Source organism: Pseudoliparis swirei, chromosome 4 (assembly GCF_029220125.1).
Source record: "Pseudoliparis swirei isolate HS2019 ecotype Mariana Trench chromosome 4, NWPU_hadal_v1, whole genome shotgun sequence".
Classification (NCBI taxonomy): Eukaryota; Metazoa; Chordata; class Actinopteri; order Perciformes; family Liparidae; genus Pseudoliparis; species Pseudoliparis swirei.
Genome location: NC_079391.1, coordinates 356,643 through 372,397, shown reverse-complemented (window position 1 = coordinate 372,397; position 15,755 = coordinate 356,643). Strand labels below are relative to the sequence as shown.

At 50.5% G+C, this 15,755-nt stretch overlaps 1 protein-coding gene across 1 annotated transcript in view; it reads right to left on the bottom strand.

Moving 5' to 3' along the window:
• Positions 1–998: 998 nt before the first annotated feature.
• The window catches only part of secisbp2l (SECIS binding protein 2-like), a 52,512-nt gene continuing 37,755 nt past the window's right edge, over positions 999–15,755 (bottom strand). The window contains exons 10-18 of the mRNA XM_056413494.1: positions 15,371–15,538; positions 15,151–15,292; positions 14,858–15,030; positions 14,664–14,784; positions 14,429–14,591; positions 8,235–8,455; positions 6,442–6,596; positions 4,259–4,475; positions 999–3,010 (exon numbers count right to left, since the gene is read on the bottom strand). Coding sequence (XP_056269469.1) covers positions 2,448–3,010; positions 4,259–4,475; positions 6,442–6,596; positions 8,235–8,455; positions 14,429–14,591; positions 14,664–14,784; positions 14,858–15,030; positions 15,151–15,292; positions 15,371–15,538 — 1,923 coding nt within the window. The 3' untranslated portion in view covers positions 999–2,447. The remainder of the gene's footprint in view (positions 3,011–4,258; positions 4,476–6,441; positions 6,597–8,234; positions 8,456–14,428; positions 14,592–14,663; positions 14,785–14,857; positions 15,031–15,150; positions 15,293–15,370; positions 15,539–15,755) is intronic.

The following is a 15,755-nucleotide window of genomic DNA, read 5'->3' as shown; positions in this document are numbered from 1 at the left end:
TAAATGTTGACTGTTTAATTTGCCAACATCTCAACGTTCAGCTTTATTAATATTCACCTTTATTGTTTTTGTCTCATTTATGTAACTCCCTCCATCTGGACAGGAAACACAGAAATGTAGAAATGTTTGTAAAGTAATTAAATATAAAGTGAAAGCTTGTCTATGTATAATATAGAATGAGATCCCCCCTGCTGGTGGTTTAGTAGAACTACAGCTTGGCCTAGAACTCGTTAATCAATTATCGGACGACCAGTTTCTTGATTAAATTAATAATTGTTTTTACATGAAATATTGAAAACTATGTAAAAAAGTGATTTTCTTGGAGTCTCTGGTTGTATCGTCAAAGAAGAGAAGACACTTTGCTGAAACTACATTTTAATGACGTTACTCAGATTATAGCTCGTTAAAGTCTGAAGAGACTCAAAGACTTCATGAACCGTTCACATTACAACAGACCGCCACCAACACGACACTCACTTCATCTGACGGCGTCATGGCAACCACAATACTTCATGGTCCAGGGCGGACCTTTAGGACCCGGCCCAACGAAGACCTGGAGGACCCGGCCCAACGAAGACCTGTAGGACCCGGCCCAACGAAGACCTATAGGACCCGGCCCAACGAAGACCTGTAGGACCCGGCCCTACGAAGACCTGGAGGACCCGGCCAAACGAAGACCTATAGGACCCGGCCCAACGAAGACCTGGAGGACCCGGCCAAACGAAGACCTATAGGACCCGGCCCAACGAAGACCTGTAGGACCCGGCCCAACGAAGACCTATAGGACCCGGCCCTACGAAGACCTGTAGGACCCGGCCCTACGAAGACCTGGAGGACCCGGCCCAACGAAGACCTTTAGGGCCCGGCCCAACGAAGACTTGGAGGACCCGGCCCAACGAAGACCTTTAGGGCCCGGCCCAACGAAGACCTGGAGGACCCGGCCAACGAAGACCTTTACGCTGGTCCAGAACTCCATCAAACTGTTAAAACTTATCAAATGGCTTTAAGAACACGACGATTGTTTTAATACAATGGAAATCAAAATCTTTTTTGTACACATGTATTTACAAAAGGGTGTGACTACTTCAGGGGACTGGATGAGGGTTAGGGGTGTGACTACTTCCTGGGACTGGATGAGGGTTAGGGGTGTGACTACTTCCTGGGACTGGATAAGGGTTAGGGGTGTGACTACTTCCTGGGACTGGATGAGGGTTAGAGGTGTGACTACTTCCTGGGACTGGATAAGGGTTAGGGGTGTGACTACTTCCTGGGACTGGATGAGGGTTAGGGGTGTGACTACTTCCTGGGACTGGATAAGGGTTAGGGGTCTGACTACTTCCTGGGACTGGATGAGGGTTAGGGGTGACTTGAGTCTCAGTTCTCCATGTTGGGCTGAAGATGTTGTTGTTACCATGGAGACGGACCTCCATCAGAGGGATCACACACACGGTTATATACACAACGCTGGTTTGGCTTCTTAGAAGTTAAAGTCATCTGAATCTGGGACACGAGAAACACCTGAAGACGGAGCGGTAGAAGACGGAGCGGTAGAAGACGGAGCGGTAGAAGACGCTCTGTGGAGGAGGAGGAGCTACAGGAAGGAAACATCTCACTCGCTCATTATTTACAAAGGTAAAGAACACATGAGACACACACACACACACCAGAGTCTCACTCTGGATTCAAGTGTAGCAGGTCATGAGTGAGGCGTCCTCCAACTGTTGGTGGTCTGTGGTGTGTGTGGTAGTCTGTAGTGTGTGTGGTGGTCTGTAGTGGTCTGTAGTGTGTGTGGTGGTCTGTAGTGTGTGTGGTGGTCTGTAGTGGTCTGTGGTGTGGTCTGTAGTGGTCTGTGTGGTAGTCTGTAGTGTGTGTGGTGGTCTGTGGTAGTCTGTAGTGTGTGTGGTGGTCTGTAGTGTGTGTAGTGGTCTGTAGTGTGTGTGGTGGTCTGTAGTGGTCTGTGGTAGTCTGTAGTGTGTGTGGTGGTCTGTAGTGGTCTGTGGTAGTCTGTAGTGTGTGTGGTGGTCTGTAGTGGTCTGTAGTGTGTGTGGTGGTCTGTAGTGGTCTGTAGTGTGTGTGGTGGTCTGTAGTGTGTGTGGTGGTCTGTAGTGGTCTGTAGTGTGTGTGGTGGTCTGTAGTGTGTGTGGTGGTCTGTAGTGGTCTGTGGTAGTCTGTAGTGTGTGTGGTGGTCTGTAGTGGTCTATGGTGGTCTGTGGTGGTCTGTAGTGGTCTATGGTGGTCTGTAGTGGTCTATGGTGGTCTATGGTGGTCTGTAGTGGTCTGTGGTCGTCTGTAGTGGTCTGTGGTGGTCTGTGGTGGTCTGTAGTGGTCTGTAGTGGTCTAAGGTGGTCTGTAGTGGTCTGTGGTGGTCTGTAGTGGTCTATGGTGGTCTGTAGTGGTCTGTGGTAGTCTGTAGGGTCCTGAGATCTGGTGATGAAGACGAGGAGACATCAGCCTGAGACCTTCTCCACTTGCTCTCTGCTCTCGGTCCCCGGCTCTGGGACATCGGCTGAATCAAGGTCCTCCTCCTCCTCCCTCTTCTCCTCCTCCTCCTCTTCTTCTTCCTCTTCCTCCTCCTCCTCTTCCTCCGTACTCTCCTGGCTCTTCCCCAGCTGCAGGTTTTCCAGGGTCTTTGAGACCCAGGACTCGATGCGGCTGCTGAGGGTGGGCACCTCCACGGCGATGGGCTCCGGCGTGTAGTCCTCCTCCTCCTCCTCCTCCTCCTCTTCCTCCTCCAGCATCCCGGGCACCAGGGTGGAGGTGGTGGAGGTGATGGAGGAGTTGAGGGGCCCCCTGCAGCTCCCGTCCAGAGAGCCGGTCTCGGTGCTCTGCTGGGAGGCCAGCTCCAGCCCGTCGTCCACCCGGACCTCGTCCCCCCCCCCCTGTGTGGGCGGGGCCCGGAGCGGCGGGGCGGCGCCTCCGTCCCTCTGGGCGGCGGCGGGGGGGCGACTAGGCTCCGCCTCCACCGGCTCCAGAGCGTCACACGTCTCCACCATGCTCCTCCAGTTGGTCTCTGCAGGAGGTCACAGAGTTGTTACGCTCCGTCACGACGGGAAGGATAAGGACTACGGAGAACACTCCAGAACCCCCCATAGCCCTACAGAACCCTCCAGAACCCCCCATAGCCCTCCAGAACCCCCCATAGCCCTCCAGAACCCTCCATAGCCCTCCAGAACCCCCCATAGCCCTCCAGAACCCTCCATAGCCCTACAGAACCCCCCATAGCCCTTCAGAACCCTCCAGAACCCCCCATAGCCCTCCAGAACCCCCCATAGCCCTACAGAAGCCCCAATAGCCCTACAGAACCCTCCAGAACCCCCCATAGCCCTTCAGAACCCCCCATAGCCCTACAGAAGCCCCAATAGCCCTCCAGAACCCCCCATAGCCCTACAGAACCCCCCATAGCCCTTCAGAACCCCCCATAGCCCTCCAGAACCCCCCATAGCCCTACATAAGCCCCAATAGCCCTACAGAACCCCCCATAGCCCTTCAGAACCCTCCAGAACCCCCCATAGCCCTTCAGAACCCTCCAGAACCCCCCATAACCCTCCATAACCCCCTAGAACCCCCCATAGCCCTCCAGTACCCCCCATAGCCCTCCAGAACCCTCCAGAACCCCCCATAGCCCTCCAGAACCCCCCATAGCCCTACAGAACCCTCCAGAACCCCCCATAGCCCTCCAGAACCCTCCATAGCCCTCCAGAACCCCCCATAGCCCTCCAGAACCCTCCATAGCCCTACAGAACTCCCCATAGCCCTACAGAACCCTCCAGAACCCCCCATAGCCCTCCAGAACCCCCCATAGCCCTACAGAACCCCCCATAGCCCTACATAACCCTCCAGAACCCCCCATAGCCCTACAGAACCCTCCAGAACCGCCCATAGCCCTTCAGAACCCTCCAGAACCCCCCATAGCCCTACAGAAGCCCCAATAGCCCTACAGAACCCTCCAGAACCCCCCATAGCCCTTCAGAACCCCCCATAGCCCTCCAGAACCCCCCATAGCCCTACAGAAGCCCCAATAGCCCTCCAGAACCCCCCATAGCCCTACAGAACCCCCCATAGCCCTTCAGAACCCTCCAGAACCCCCCATAGCCCTCCAGAACCCCCCATAGCCCTACAGAAGCCCCAATAGCCCTACAGAACCCCCCATAGCCCTTCAGAACCCTCCAGAACCCCCCATAACCCTCCATAACCCCATAGAACCCCCCATAGCCCCTCCAGAACGCCCCCAGAACCCTCCAGAACCTCCAGAACCCACCGTACTCCTTCTCGTTGACCTCTGAGATGGGCTCGGAGAAGATGGAGCAGAAGGAGATGGCGGAGGCGGCCGAGTGGTTCCGGGAGTGGCCCATGTGGTGCGGGGCCTTCTTGTTCTGCTGGTTCTCCTCGGCCTGCTCCTGCTCCAGGGCCGACACCATGGCCTTGTAGGCCCGCCGGGCCTCCTCGGTCAGGGAGACCAGGCGGTCGAAGAGAGCCTGGGGACCAGAACCGTGAGAGTGGGCCTCTAGTGGCCCTCTAGTGGCCCTCTAGTGGCCTCTAGTGGACCTCTAGTGGACCTCTAGTGGACCTCTAGTGGACCTCTAGTAGGCCTCTAGTGGCCTCTAGTGCCCTCTAGTGCCCTCTAGTGGCCTCTAGTTGACTCTAGTGGCCTCTAGTGGACCTCTAGTGGACCTCTAGTGGCCTCTAGTGGGCCTCTAGTGGACCTCTAGTGCCCTCTAGTGGCCTCTAGTTGACTAGTGGCCTCTAGTGGACCTCTAGTGGCCTCTAGTCGACCTCTAGTGGCCTCTAGTCGACCTCTAGTGGACTCTAGTGGCCTCTAGTGGCCTCTAGTGGACCTCTAGTGGACTCTAGTGCCCTCTAGTTGACTCTAGTGGCCTCTAGTGGACCTCTAGTGGACTCTAGTGCCCTCTAGTTGACCTCTAGTGGCCTCTAGTGGACTCTAGTGCCCTCTAGTTGACTCTAGTGGCCTCTAGTGGACCTCTAGTGGCCTCTAGTGCCCCTCTAGTGGACCTCTAGTGCCCTCTAGTGGCCTCTAGTGGCCGCTAGTGGACCTCTAGTAGACTCTAGTGGCCCTCTAGTGGCCTCTAGTGGCCGCTAGTGGACCTCTAGTGGACTCTAGTGCCCTCTAGTTGACTCTAGTGGACCTCTAGTGGCCTCTAGTGGACTCTAGTGCCCTCTAGTTGACTCTAGTGGCCTCTAGTGGACCTCTAGTGGACTCTAGTGGACTCTAGTGGCCTCTAGTGCCCTCTAGTTGACTCTAGTGGCCTCTAGTGGACCTCTAGTGGCCTCTAGTAGACTAGTGGACCTCTAGTGGACCTCTAGTGGACCTCTAGTGGACTCTAGTGGCCTCTAGTGGACCTCTAGTGGACTCTAGTGGACTCTAGTGGCCTCTAGTGGACTCTAGTGGCCTCTAGTAGACTAGTTGACTCTAGTGGACCTCTAGTGGCCTCTAGTGGACTCTAGTGGAGCTCTAGTGGCCTCTAGTGGACCTCTAGTGGACTCTAGTGGCCTCTAGTGCCCTCTAGTTGACTCTAGTGGACCTCTAGTGGCCTCTAGTGGACCTCTAGTGGCCTCTAGTGGACCTCTAGTGCCCTCTAGTGCCCTCTAGTTGACTCTAGTGGCCCTCTAGTGGACCTCTAGTGGACCTCTAGTGCCCTCTAGTGGCCTCTAGTGGACTCTAGTAGACTAGTTGACTCTAGTAGACTAGTTGACTCTAGTGGACCTCTAGTGGCCTCTAGTAGACTAGTGCCCTCTAGTGACCTCTAGTGGACTCTAGTGGACTCTAGTGGCCTCTAGTAGACTAGTGGACCTCTAGTGGCCTCTAGTGGACTCTAGTGGACCTCTAATGGCCTCTAGTGGACCTCTAGTGGCCTCTAGTGGCCTCTAGTGGACCTCTAGTGGCCTCTAGTGGACCTCTAGTGGACCTCTAGTGGCCTCTAGTGGACCTCTAGTGGCCTCTAGTGGACCTCTAGTGGACCTCTAGTGGACCTCTAGTGGACCTCTAGTAGACTCTGGTGGCCTCTAGTGGACCTCTAGTGGCCTCTAGTAGACTCTAGTGGCCTCTAGTGGACCTCTAGTGGCCTCTAGTGGACCTCTAGTGGCCTCTAGTGGACCTCTAGTGGCCTCTAGTGGCCTCTAGTGGACCTCTAGTAGACTCTGGTGGCCTCTAGTGGACCTCTAGTGGACCTCTAGTGGCCTCTAGTGGCCTCTAGTGGACCTCTAGTGGCCTCTAGTGGCCTCTAGTGGACCTCTAGTAGACTCTGGTGGCCTCTAGTGGACCTCTAGTGGACCTCTAGTGGCCTCTAGTGGACCTCTAGTGGGCCTCTAGTGGACCTCTAGTGGACCTCTAGTGGCCTCTAGTAGACTCTAGTGGCCTCTAGTGGACCTCTAGTGACCTCTAGTGGACCTCTAGTAGACTCTGGTGGCCTCTAGTGGACTCACCTCCGCTCCAGAGTAGTTGAAGATGCCGACCACGCTGACCGGCACCAGCTTGTTGACGCAGCGGCCGAGAGCTTTCCTCCCCAGAGCGAACACGAAGGGGATCTCCTGGTCCCTCGCCATGGAGATCACGTTGTAGAGCGCCTCATCCAGACCTCCTGCACACACAACGTAGACCTCATCCAGACCTCCTGCACACACAACGTAGACCTGTGTGTGTGTGTATTAGTGTGTGTGTGTGTATGTATTAGTCTGTGTGTGTGTGTGAGTGTGTGTGTCTGTTTGTCATACCTGCAAACTCATGAGGGGTGAAAAAGGTGACAAAGATGTTCTATTGTGAAGAAGAGCACCACTTCACACTTTTCTCTGCGTCTCACTGCAATCTCAACGGCAGCGGGCCAGGTGTGTGAGTGTGTGTATGTATGTATTAGTGTGTGAGTGTGTGTGAGTGTGTGTATGTATGTATTAGTGTGTGTGTGAGTGTGTGTATGTATGTATTAGTGTGTGTGAGTGTGTGTATGTATTAGTGTGTGTGTGAGTGTGTGTGTGTATGTATTAGTGTGTGTATGTCTGAGTGTGAGTGTGTGTGTGCATGTATTAGTGTGTGTGTGTGTGAGTGTGTGTATGTCTTAGTGTGTATGTGTGCATGTAATAGTGTGTGTGTGAATGTCTTAGTGTGCGTGTGTGTGTCTTAGTGTGTGTGTGTGTGTGTATGTCTTAGTGTGTGTGTGTGTGTCTTAGTGTGTGTGTGTGTGTCTTAGTGTGCGTGTGTGTGTCTTAGTGTGTGTGTGTGTGTGTATGTCTTAGTGTGCGTGTGTGTGTATGTCTTAGTGTGTGTGTGTGTGTCTTAGTGTGTGTGTGTGTGTGTATGTCTTAGTGTGTGTGTGTGTATGTCTTAGTGTGTGTGTCTTAGTGTGTGTGTATGTCTTGGTGTGTGTGTGTCTTAGTGTGTGTGTGTGTCTTAGTGTGTGTGTGTGTGTGTCTTAGTGTGTGCATGTCTTAGTGTGTGTGTGTGTCTTGGTGTGTGTGTGTATGTCTTGGTGTGTGTGTGTGTGTCTTAGTGTGCGTGTGTGTCTTAGTGTGTGTGTCTTAGTGTGTGTGTCTTTGTGTGTGTGTGTGTGTGTCTTAGTGTGTGTGTGTCTTAGTGTGTGTATGTCTTAGTGTGTGTGTGTGTCTTAGTGTGTGTGTCTTAGTGTGTGTGTGTCTTAGTGTGTGTGTGTGTGTATGTCTTAGTGTGTGTGTGTGTCTTAGTGTGTGTGTGTGTCATCGTGTGTGTGTGTGTGTGTGCGTGTCTTAGTGTGTGTATGTCTTAGTGTGTGTGTGTGTCTTAGTGTGTGTGTGTCTTAGTGTGTGTGTCTTAGTGTGTGTGCGTGTCTTAGTGTGTGTATGTCTTAGTGTGTGTGTGTGTGTCTTAGTGTGTGTATGTCTTAGTGTGTGTGTGTGTCTTAGTGTGTGTGTGTGTCATCGTGTGTGTGTGTGTGTGTGTGTGTGTGTGTCTTAGTGTGTGTGTGTCTTAGTGTGTGTGTGTCTTAGTGTGTGTGTGTCTTAGTGTGTGTGTGTGTCTTAGTGTGTGTGTGTGTCTTAGTGTGTGTGTCTTAGTGTGTGTGTGTCTTAGTGTGTGTGTGTGTCTTAGTGTGTGTGTGTGTCTTAGTGTGTGTGTGTGTGTCTTAGTGTGTGTGTGTCTTAGTGTGTGTGTGTGTGTGTGTGTGTGTGTGTCTTAGTGTGTGTGTGTCTTAGTGTGTGTGTGTGTGTGTGTGTGTGTGTGTGTGTGTGTGTGTGTGTGTGTGTGTGTGTACCCTTGGCCTGGATCTTCTCACAGTTGGGGGAGATGATGACGCAGCTGATCCTGCTGAGCTTCATGTGCTTGGTGACCTCTCGGAGGCCCATGACCAGGCGCCGCTTGGCCTTCGCCTTGCTGGGGTCCTTCTGGTAGACGCGCTCCTGGAAGCGGACCAGCTCCTGCAGCAGCATGGTCACGCCCTCGTCGATCTCCTTACTCAGCACCTGGTTACAGTACCTGCACAGGGGTCACTCAGGGGTCACGCAAGGTCATTTGAAGTAATTCATGGATTAGCAAATTAAATGATAAAAGTGAGAGAACTTTAGCTGCAGCCTCAACATTATGATGATACTCCTCTTCATCGAAGAACATATTTATAATATATACATAGACATATTTATACACACATATATATATATCAGTGTTTCCCCTAGGTTTACAGCAGGGGTGTCCAAACCTTTTGCAACAAGGGCCAATTGTGATAAAGTAAAGACGCCCGGGGGCTAATAGTTCCTTTAGACATTTTTTAAACCACAAAAGTTACATGAAAATACACTGTTATAAAACAATTTATTTTTACTGTCACAATTACTTTTATTTTTTTAATGACAATGTAACCACATATAATATAACCAAGTCTGCCTTTCATTCAGTCAGATAACAATGAAAACGCTGTATATAGAATACCTTACATTTCTATGAGTTACATAACGTTGCTTAATGAACATTTTAAACAGGAGTTATAATGCAAAGTGGTCTGTTATCATTACACTTAAAAACTAATTAATTTTGCCCTCATCTTTTACTAGATCTTTTCAGAAAAGCAATAGTTTGTCACATCTACAGGTTTTTCACTGTTAATGACATGTTACCGTTCAACACACTTCACATTTAGCTGATTGTGGCTGCAATCAACCTGTTTTGCACTGAATACCTTTTCAAGATAATATCAATAAAGTGCAACCTGTGAAAAATTAAACAAAATAAGATCAAATATTTGGGCATAAAGAGTTTTACTGAGCGTTAGTTACACTGCATATCTTTTCAAAATAACAAAAACAAAACCAGTGCAGATATGTGTGAGTCATCCCGTTTTACTCTATGTGTGATAAAATGGGCTTTCCACTCCACCTCTTTTTAAAACGGGGTCGCAGGCTTGATACGGCCACTCTCCATAAAGCTCAATGTTGAGCTCTTGTTTTGAAGGGCAACAGCTGGAACGCTGAGGTAACACCTGGCAAGTCGCCAAGAATCTCGTTTGTCGCGCAGCGTAACCGGTTAACGCCGTAACGACACGTTTACACGAAAGTAGGCGACAGGCATTTGGCTCTTTATTTATGAATGACTTATTTTTATGTCCGTGTAGTTTGTAATATGTGAAGTTCTCAAACAAGGTCTTGAAATAAAAGAATCTGCATTCCCCCTCGCGCCCACCTCGTCTCTTGAACCCGGAGCAGAGAGCGACTCTGAGACGACGTGTCTTCACCACCGTGGGAACGCAGAGGTGTCGGTTTGCTGTTCCCGCGACATATTGGACGCTCTCTGCCGGCTGGTTGGAGTGCGCTCACCTGTATGTGCGCACCTGTCTGTGCGCATGGGGGCGGAGCTCCGCTGCGATACCGAGAGCCAGGAGAAGTGTGAACGCCACCACGTAGAGACAGAAATGACATGCCGCTGTGTCGATACGATCAATAACAGACGACCGTTTAGTTAATAAAACAACCTGACATGACTTATGTTGTAATCTGGCGCTATAGAGAACATTTCAGTGGGGCGGACCCCCACCCTGTTCTCATGGGAGGGGAAACACTAGTAATTCCCACCGATCCTGAACGCGGCGGCCGTCACTGTCAACTTTTGTCCTTTTTTTTGCCGTCGCCATGGCAAATAGGTTTGGAGAAGGGTTCACGCCACGCAGAGCCAGAAATGAGAGAGGAGGAATTACGTCTTTCAAGTTTTTATGATTTATTTATTCTGACAGATCTGGGGGGCCAGAAATAACACATTATATGACCGATGTCGCGGGCCATATGAAATCTGACCGCGGGCCGGACTTTGGACACCCCTGGTTTACAGCTTCAGGGGGCGGGACTAGTGCCGCTGCTCGCCAGGTTGGTGCCTAAGCTTAACTCCTTAACGATGCTCCCCTGAGATGGGAAAGGGACCCACGGGGGGGGGGGGGGGCTAGTGAGAGTGCTAGTACTGTTACAATGGCAGGGGAAACACTGTATATACACATATATACATGTGTTCCGGCCCTGTTCCAGGAAGAGGCTGGAGCTATGTCGTTTAGGTCTGGCACGCCTGGAGCAACACCACCTGGGAGGCATCTCCTAATCAGTGGGCGGGACAAACACCCTGGAAGCCAGAGTTTTTCCTGCATAGAGAAAATTTGGGCGCGCGCCTACGCCGTTTTCCCGAGCGCCTATGACAAATCCTGCGCGCCTAAGGCAAAAAAAGTCTGCGATGAAAAAAAATAAAATAAAACCTGTGTTCATCACGTGCATGTCAGCGAATATGTTCTCAATAGTATGTTTCAAGTCGGCTACAGCCGCACCCTCGTTCTGTTTGGATCAATAGTAATCGAGTTGATAAGCGTGTCTTCTTGTCTGGTCAATACGCAGCTGTGAGGTGAATGGACGGAGCGGCCAGCTGCTGATCACTCACTCAACAACCCGACGTGCACCAATACACCTGCACCTCTACGACCTCCTTCAGGAATACACTCCCTCCCGCACCCTCCGCTCATCCTCTTCTGGACTGTTAACCATCCCCACGTCACGCCTCAGTACCATGGGTGCCCGAGCCTTCAGTTGCTCAGCACCCAGGCTCTGGAACTCCCTCCCCCCACACATAAGACAATCAGACTCCATCACATCATTCAAGTCTCAACTCAAAACTCACCTGTTCAAACTGGCATACTCCCTATAACTGGATCCTGTACACTTCACTTGTTTTTATGTTGAACTTCTGTTTTAATGGTGTTTTTATCTTTCATACTTTTATCCTGTATCCTGTTTGATTTTATTGTAAGGTGACCTTGGGTGACTTGAAAGGCGCCTCCAAATAGAATGTATTATTATTATTATTATTATTATTATTATAGGGATGCACCGATCTGATCGGCGCCGATCCATATCGGCCGATATTCCCATTATCGGTTTTGATCGGTGTTCTCAAAACGGCCGATCAGATGACGTAACATCTGAGAGAACTATCAGACGTTTCAATCGCGGCGCAACGGAGACGATGCGCCCGGCGAGGGCCGCAGAGGTCAGAGGTCAGAGGGGATCCTCCCCACCGAGCGGCTCCCCGTCCCCCGAGTTGAATCTCTGGGTCGACTCAGCCGACTCTCACATGTCTGCCCCTAGAGATGCTCACGCTAAACACATTCCATCGGGAGCGAGAGGGTTCTGATAAAGTTAGTGGAAGGATTTAAGTGACAACATCCGGTTTTGCAAAGTTAGCGGAAAGAATCACGTGAAACAACCGTTTTTCAAAATAAGATGTCGACAAATCATACACTAACATATAAAAGTAAACAATTAACTTATTTTGTATCTTTATAGATCGTTTGAGATTTAGCTTAAATTATGCGAACATTAAAACATTTTTACTGTAGCAAGGAAGAGTTTATAAAAATAAATGTCAGACTTTTGTATGTTAAACAAAGTCCTGTAAATAGATTTCCCCAAGAGTTCCAGGAAATGAATGATGCAGATGTGTTCCATACATATCTGAAATCCCCTATAATAGCAATCAATCAATTTTAATGTATCAATTAGGAAATTTTTCAAAGTAAAAGTCCTAAATATTTAAAGAAATCAGTAATTTCTTTAATGTTTGAGGTGCTTTATATATGTATTTCCTCAGTCCTCATAGCAATAATGCTACACAATAAATAGAATGCTTCAATCGACACCGTGATCGGTATTATCGGATCGGCAGGTACTTTTTTCAGTGATCGGCACCAAAAAACCTGATCGGTGCATCTCTAATTGTCAATCTATTAGCCTATCTATTTTAGCAAAATGATTTCCTCAAGCATTGCCTCCATTATTTATGGGGGGAAAAAAATACATAGATGTCTGCTAATTACGGTGATATGGCAATACAGACGAAACAGACAAAAAAAAATGTTGGGAGCACCGAAGACCCATTTTGACCCAGGAAAAACCCTGGAAGCAGGTGTGTCTCTCTTCACCTGAGCGTGACCATTCTGTGGCATGGTGCTCAAGTGCAGGCCACCATTTGTGTGTTTTGGGGTCAAGCTTGTCGGGGTTCTCTGCCTTTTCTGTTGTGCCTGTTTTCTCCTGTGTTGTGGTCAGACAGGGAGCTCAGTGTTGTGTTTCTTTTCTTCTATGGGAGGTCAGTGGGACCTTTGGTTTTCTAGTTAGCATTGGGGTTTTATTGTGTTGGCCTTGGAGACCCTGACGCCTTGTTGCTTCTGTTTTAGTTCACCTTCTTGTTAAGCCTCAACTGTGCTGATAAATATTCCTTATTTTGCTAAAGTATTTCACTTTATTGTTCGCCTAGCTGTATCCCTTATTATTTGTATGTTACGGCCTGTGCACCCCTAGACTACCGAGAGCGTAACAATATGTATATATATATACACACACATATAAGTATATATATATATATACATACATATATTATATATATATACATACATATAATATATACACATATAATATATATATATATACACAAATAATATACACTACCATTCAAAAGTTTGGGATCACCCAGACAATTTCGTGTTTTCCATGAAAACTCACACTTTTATGTATAGAAAATATAGTCAAGACATTGACAAGGTTAGAAATAATGATTTGTATTTGAAGTATTAATTTTGTTCTTCAAACTTTGCTTTCGTCAAAGAATGCTCCTTTTGCAGCAATGACAGCATTGCAGACCTTTGGCATTCTAGCTGTTAATGTGTTGAGGTAATCTGTTGAAATGTCACCCCACGCTTCCTGAAGCACCTCCACCAGTTGGATTGGCTTGATGGGCACTTCTTGAGGACCATACGGTCAAGCTGCTCCCACAACAGCTCAATGGTTGAGATCTGGTGACTGGCCACTCCATTACAGACAGCAAGCTGCCTGCTTCTTCCCTCAAGAGTTCTTCACAATGTGGAGGTGTGCTTTGGGTCATTGTCCTGTTGGAGGAGGACATTGGCTCCAATCAAGCGCTGCCCACAGGGTATGGCATGGCGTTGCCAAATGGAGTGATAGCCTTCCTTATTTAAAATCCCTTTTACCTGGTACCTCCCACTTTCCCAGCACCAAAGCAGCCCCAGACCATCACATGACCTCCACCATGCTTGACAGATGGTGTCAGGCACTCTTCCAGCATCTTTTCACCTGTTCTGCGTCTCACAAATGTTCTTCTGTGTGATCCAAACACCTCAAACTTGGATTCATCTGTCCAGAACACCTTTTTCCAATCTTCCTGTCCAATGCCTGTGTTCTTTTGCCCATACCAATCTTTTCTTTTGATTGGCCAGTCTCAGATATGGCTTTTTCTTTGCCACTCTGCCTAGAAGGCCAGCATCCCGGAGTCGCCTCTTCACTGTCGACGTTGACACTGGCGTTTTGCGGGTACCATTTAAAGAAGCTGCCAGTTGAGGACCTGTGAGGCGTCTGTTTCTCAAACTAGAGACTCTAATGTACTTGTCTTCTTGCTGAGTTGTGCACCGGGGCCTCCCACTTCTCTTTCTGCTCTGGTTAGAGCCCGTTGGTGCTGTTCTCTGAAGGGAGTAGTACACACCGCTGGAGGACATTTTCAGTTTCTTTGCAATTTCTCGCATGGAATAGCCTTCATTTCTAAGAACAAGAATAGACTGGCGAGTTTCACAGGAAACTTCTTTTTTGATGGCCATTTTGAGAGTGATGCTATATATATACATACACATATATGTATGTGAATATATACATTTGCCAGGGGGAGGGGCTGGGCTCCAGGGGCCTTTTGGAAGCTTTAACTGCTAAACGTGTTGAAGGCGGGCGGGACAATCGTCCTGCAGCAGAGCCCAGAGCTCACTCGCCTCATCGCATAGCTCCGCCCCCATAAACACTTCAGAGGACGCTGCTCGCGGCTCTGGGACTGAGTGGCACAGCGTCTGATTCGCTCAACACAATTGAGACATTTTGATGTCGGTATTCAACAGAAGGCGGCGTGCTCACCCCCCCCGCCTGTACTCACTCTCTGAAGCGCCGGCTGTGGATCTTGGTGATGGCGTTGGAGGCCATGGGGCTGCCGATGCCGGAGCTGGCCGGAGAGCCCTGGGACACGGGCGTGATGCTGTAGGGAGAGTTCTGACTGGCCGGGGACAGCGAGGCGTCGCTGGGCATGCTCAGACCGTTGTCTGGGGACAGAGGACACATGAAGGGGGCGGGGCTCCAACAGAGACTCTCACGGCGCCGTGATTCACACGCACCTTCTTGGGAGGCGGGCTCCTCAGTGAAGTGCAGGCTCTCCTCCCCGTGCTCCTCCTGGCCCGAGGACTCCTGCTCCACGCTCGTCTTCCCTTTCTTCCCTTCACGCTCCTTCAGGATGATCTGTCCACACAACACACGTTACAGACGAAGGCGCCACAGAGACGCTCCTGTCCTACATCATGAGCGTAGGAACCTTCTTCAGGGCGGTGGGCCGCTTCACTTTGGGGATCTCCCTCTCCTTGCCCCTCTTCACACGGGGGGCCGTGGAGTCCAGAGCGTTGTGAGGGGCCGAGTACGTCTGGTGGCCCTTCAACACGGAGGGCAGGCCGACCAGGCCGGAGGCGTGGAACGGCGTGGTCGTTCCCACTGGAGGGAACACAGCGTCAGCGAGGAGCCAGAGACCTCCACGAGGACACAGCCGAACTACGAGCCGCTGGAGCTCTGGAAGAAGAGCCTCCATAGGACACAGCGGTCATGTGCTTCTACCTGTGAAGGACAGCGGCTTGGTGTTGTTGAGCTGCCGGGCCTTCATCGCCTGCTGGTGCTTCTCCAGCGCTGCCAGCATGTCTCCCAGGTCCAGCTCCACGGAGGTCTTGCTCTTCTTTCCGGCTGCTTTGGTGAACGCTTCCTGCCGGCACGGAGAGAACAGGCACCGGGCCTCAGCACGGCCGTCACCAGAGACGGAGCCGCGGCAACGAGCTCCTACCTGTAACTTCTTCTGCTCCATGCTGATCTCAGAGTACTCCTGAGCGGTGGCCAGAGCCGCAGCCAGAGCCTTCTTCCTCTGGCTCTTGGCCCTCTTGGGGACCGAGGTGGTGATGGGGATGGGCGTCTGCACGATGTTGATGGGGGAGTTCTCCGGCAGGTTATCCATCTGTGATGGAGACACAAGGATTCAGTCGGGAAGCAGGAAACATTTCATCTAAACATCAGCGATTCCCTCAGAGGGAGAGTCGGGATGTGTTGGGGGGACCGGGGGACCCGACCCAGACCACCACCAGGCTCACAAGCCAGGCTCCAGGTCCTATTGCTGGGGTCTGGTGCTTCTGGATGCAGAAGGCAATGCAAGAACCAGAGGAGGATAGTAAGTA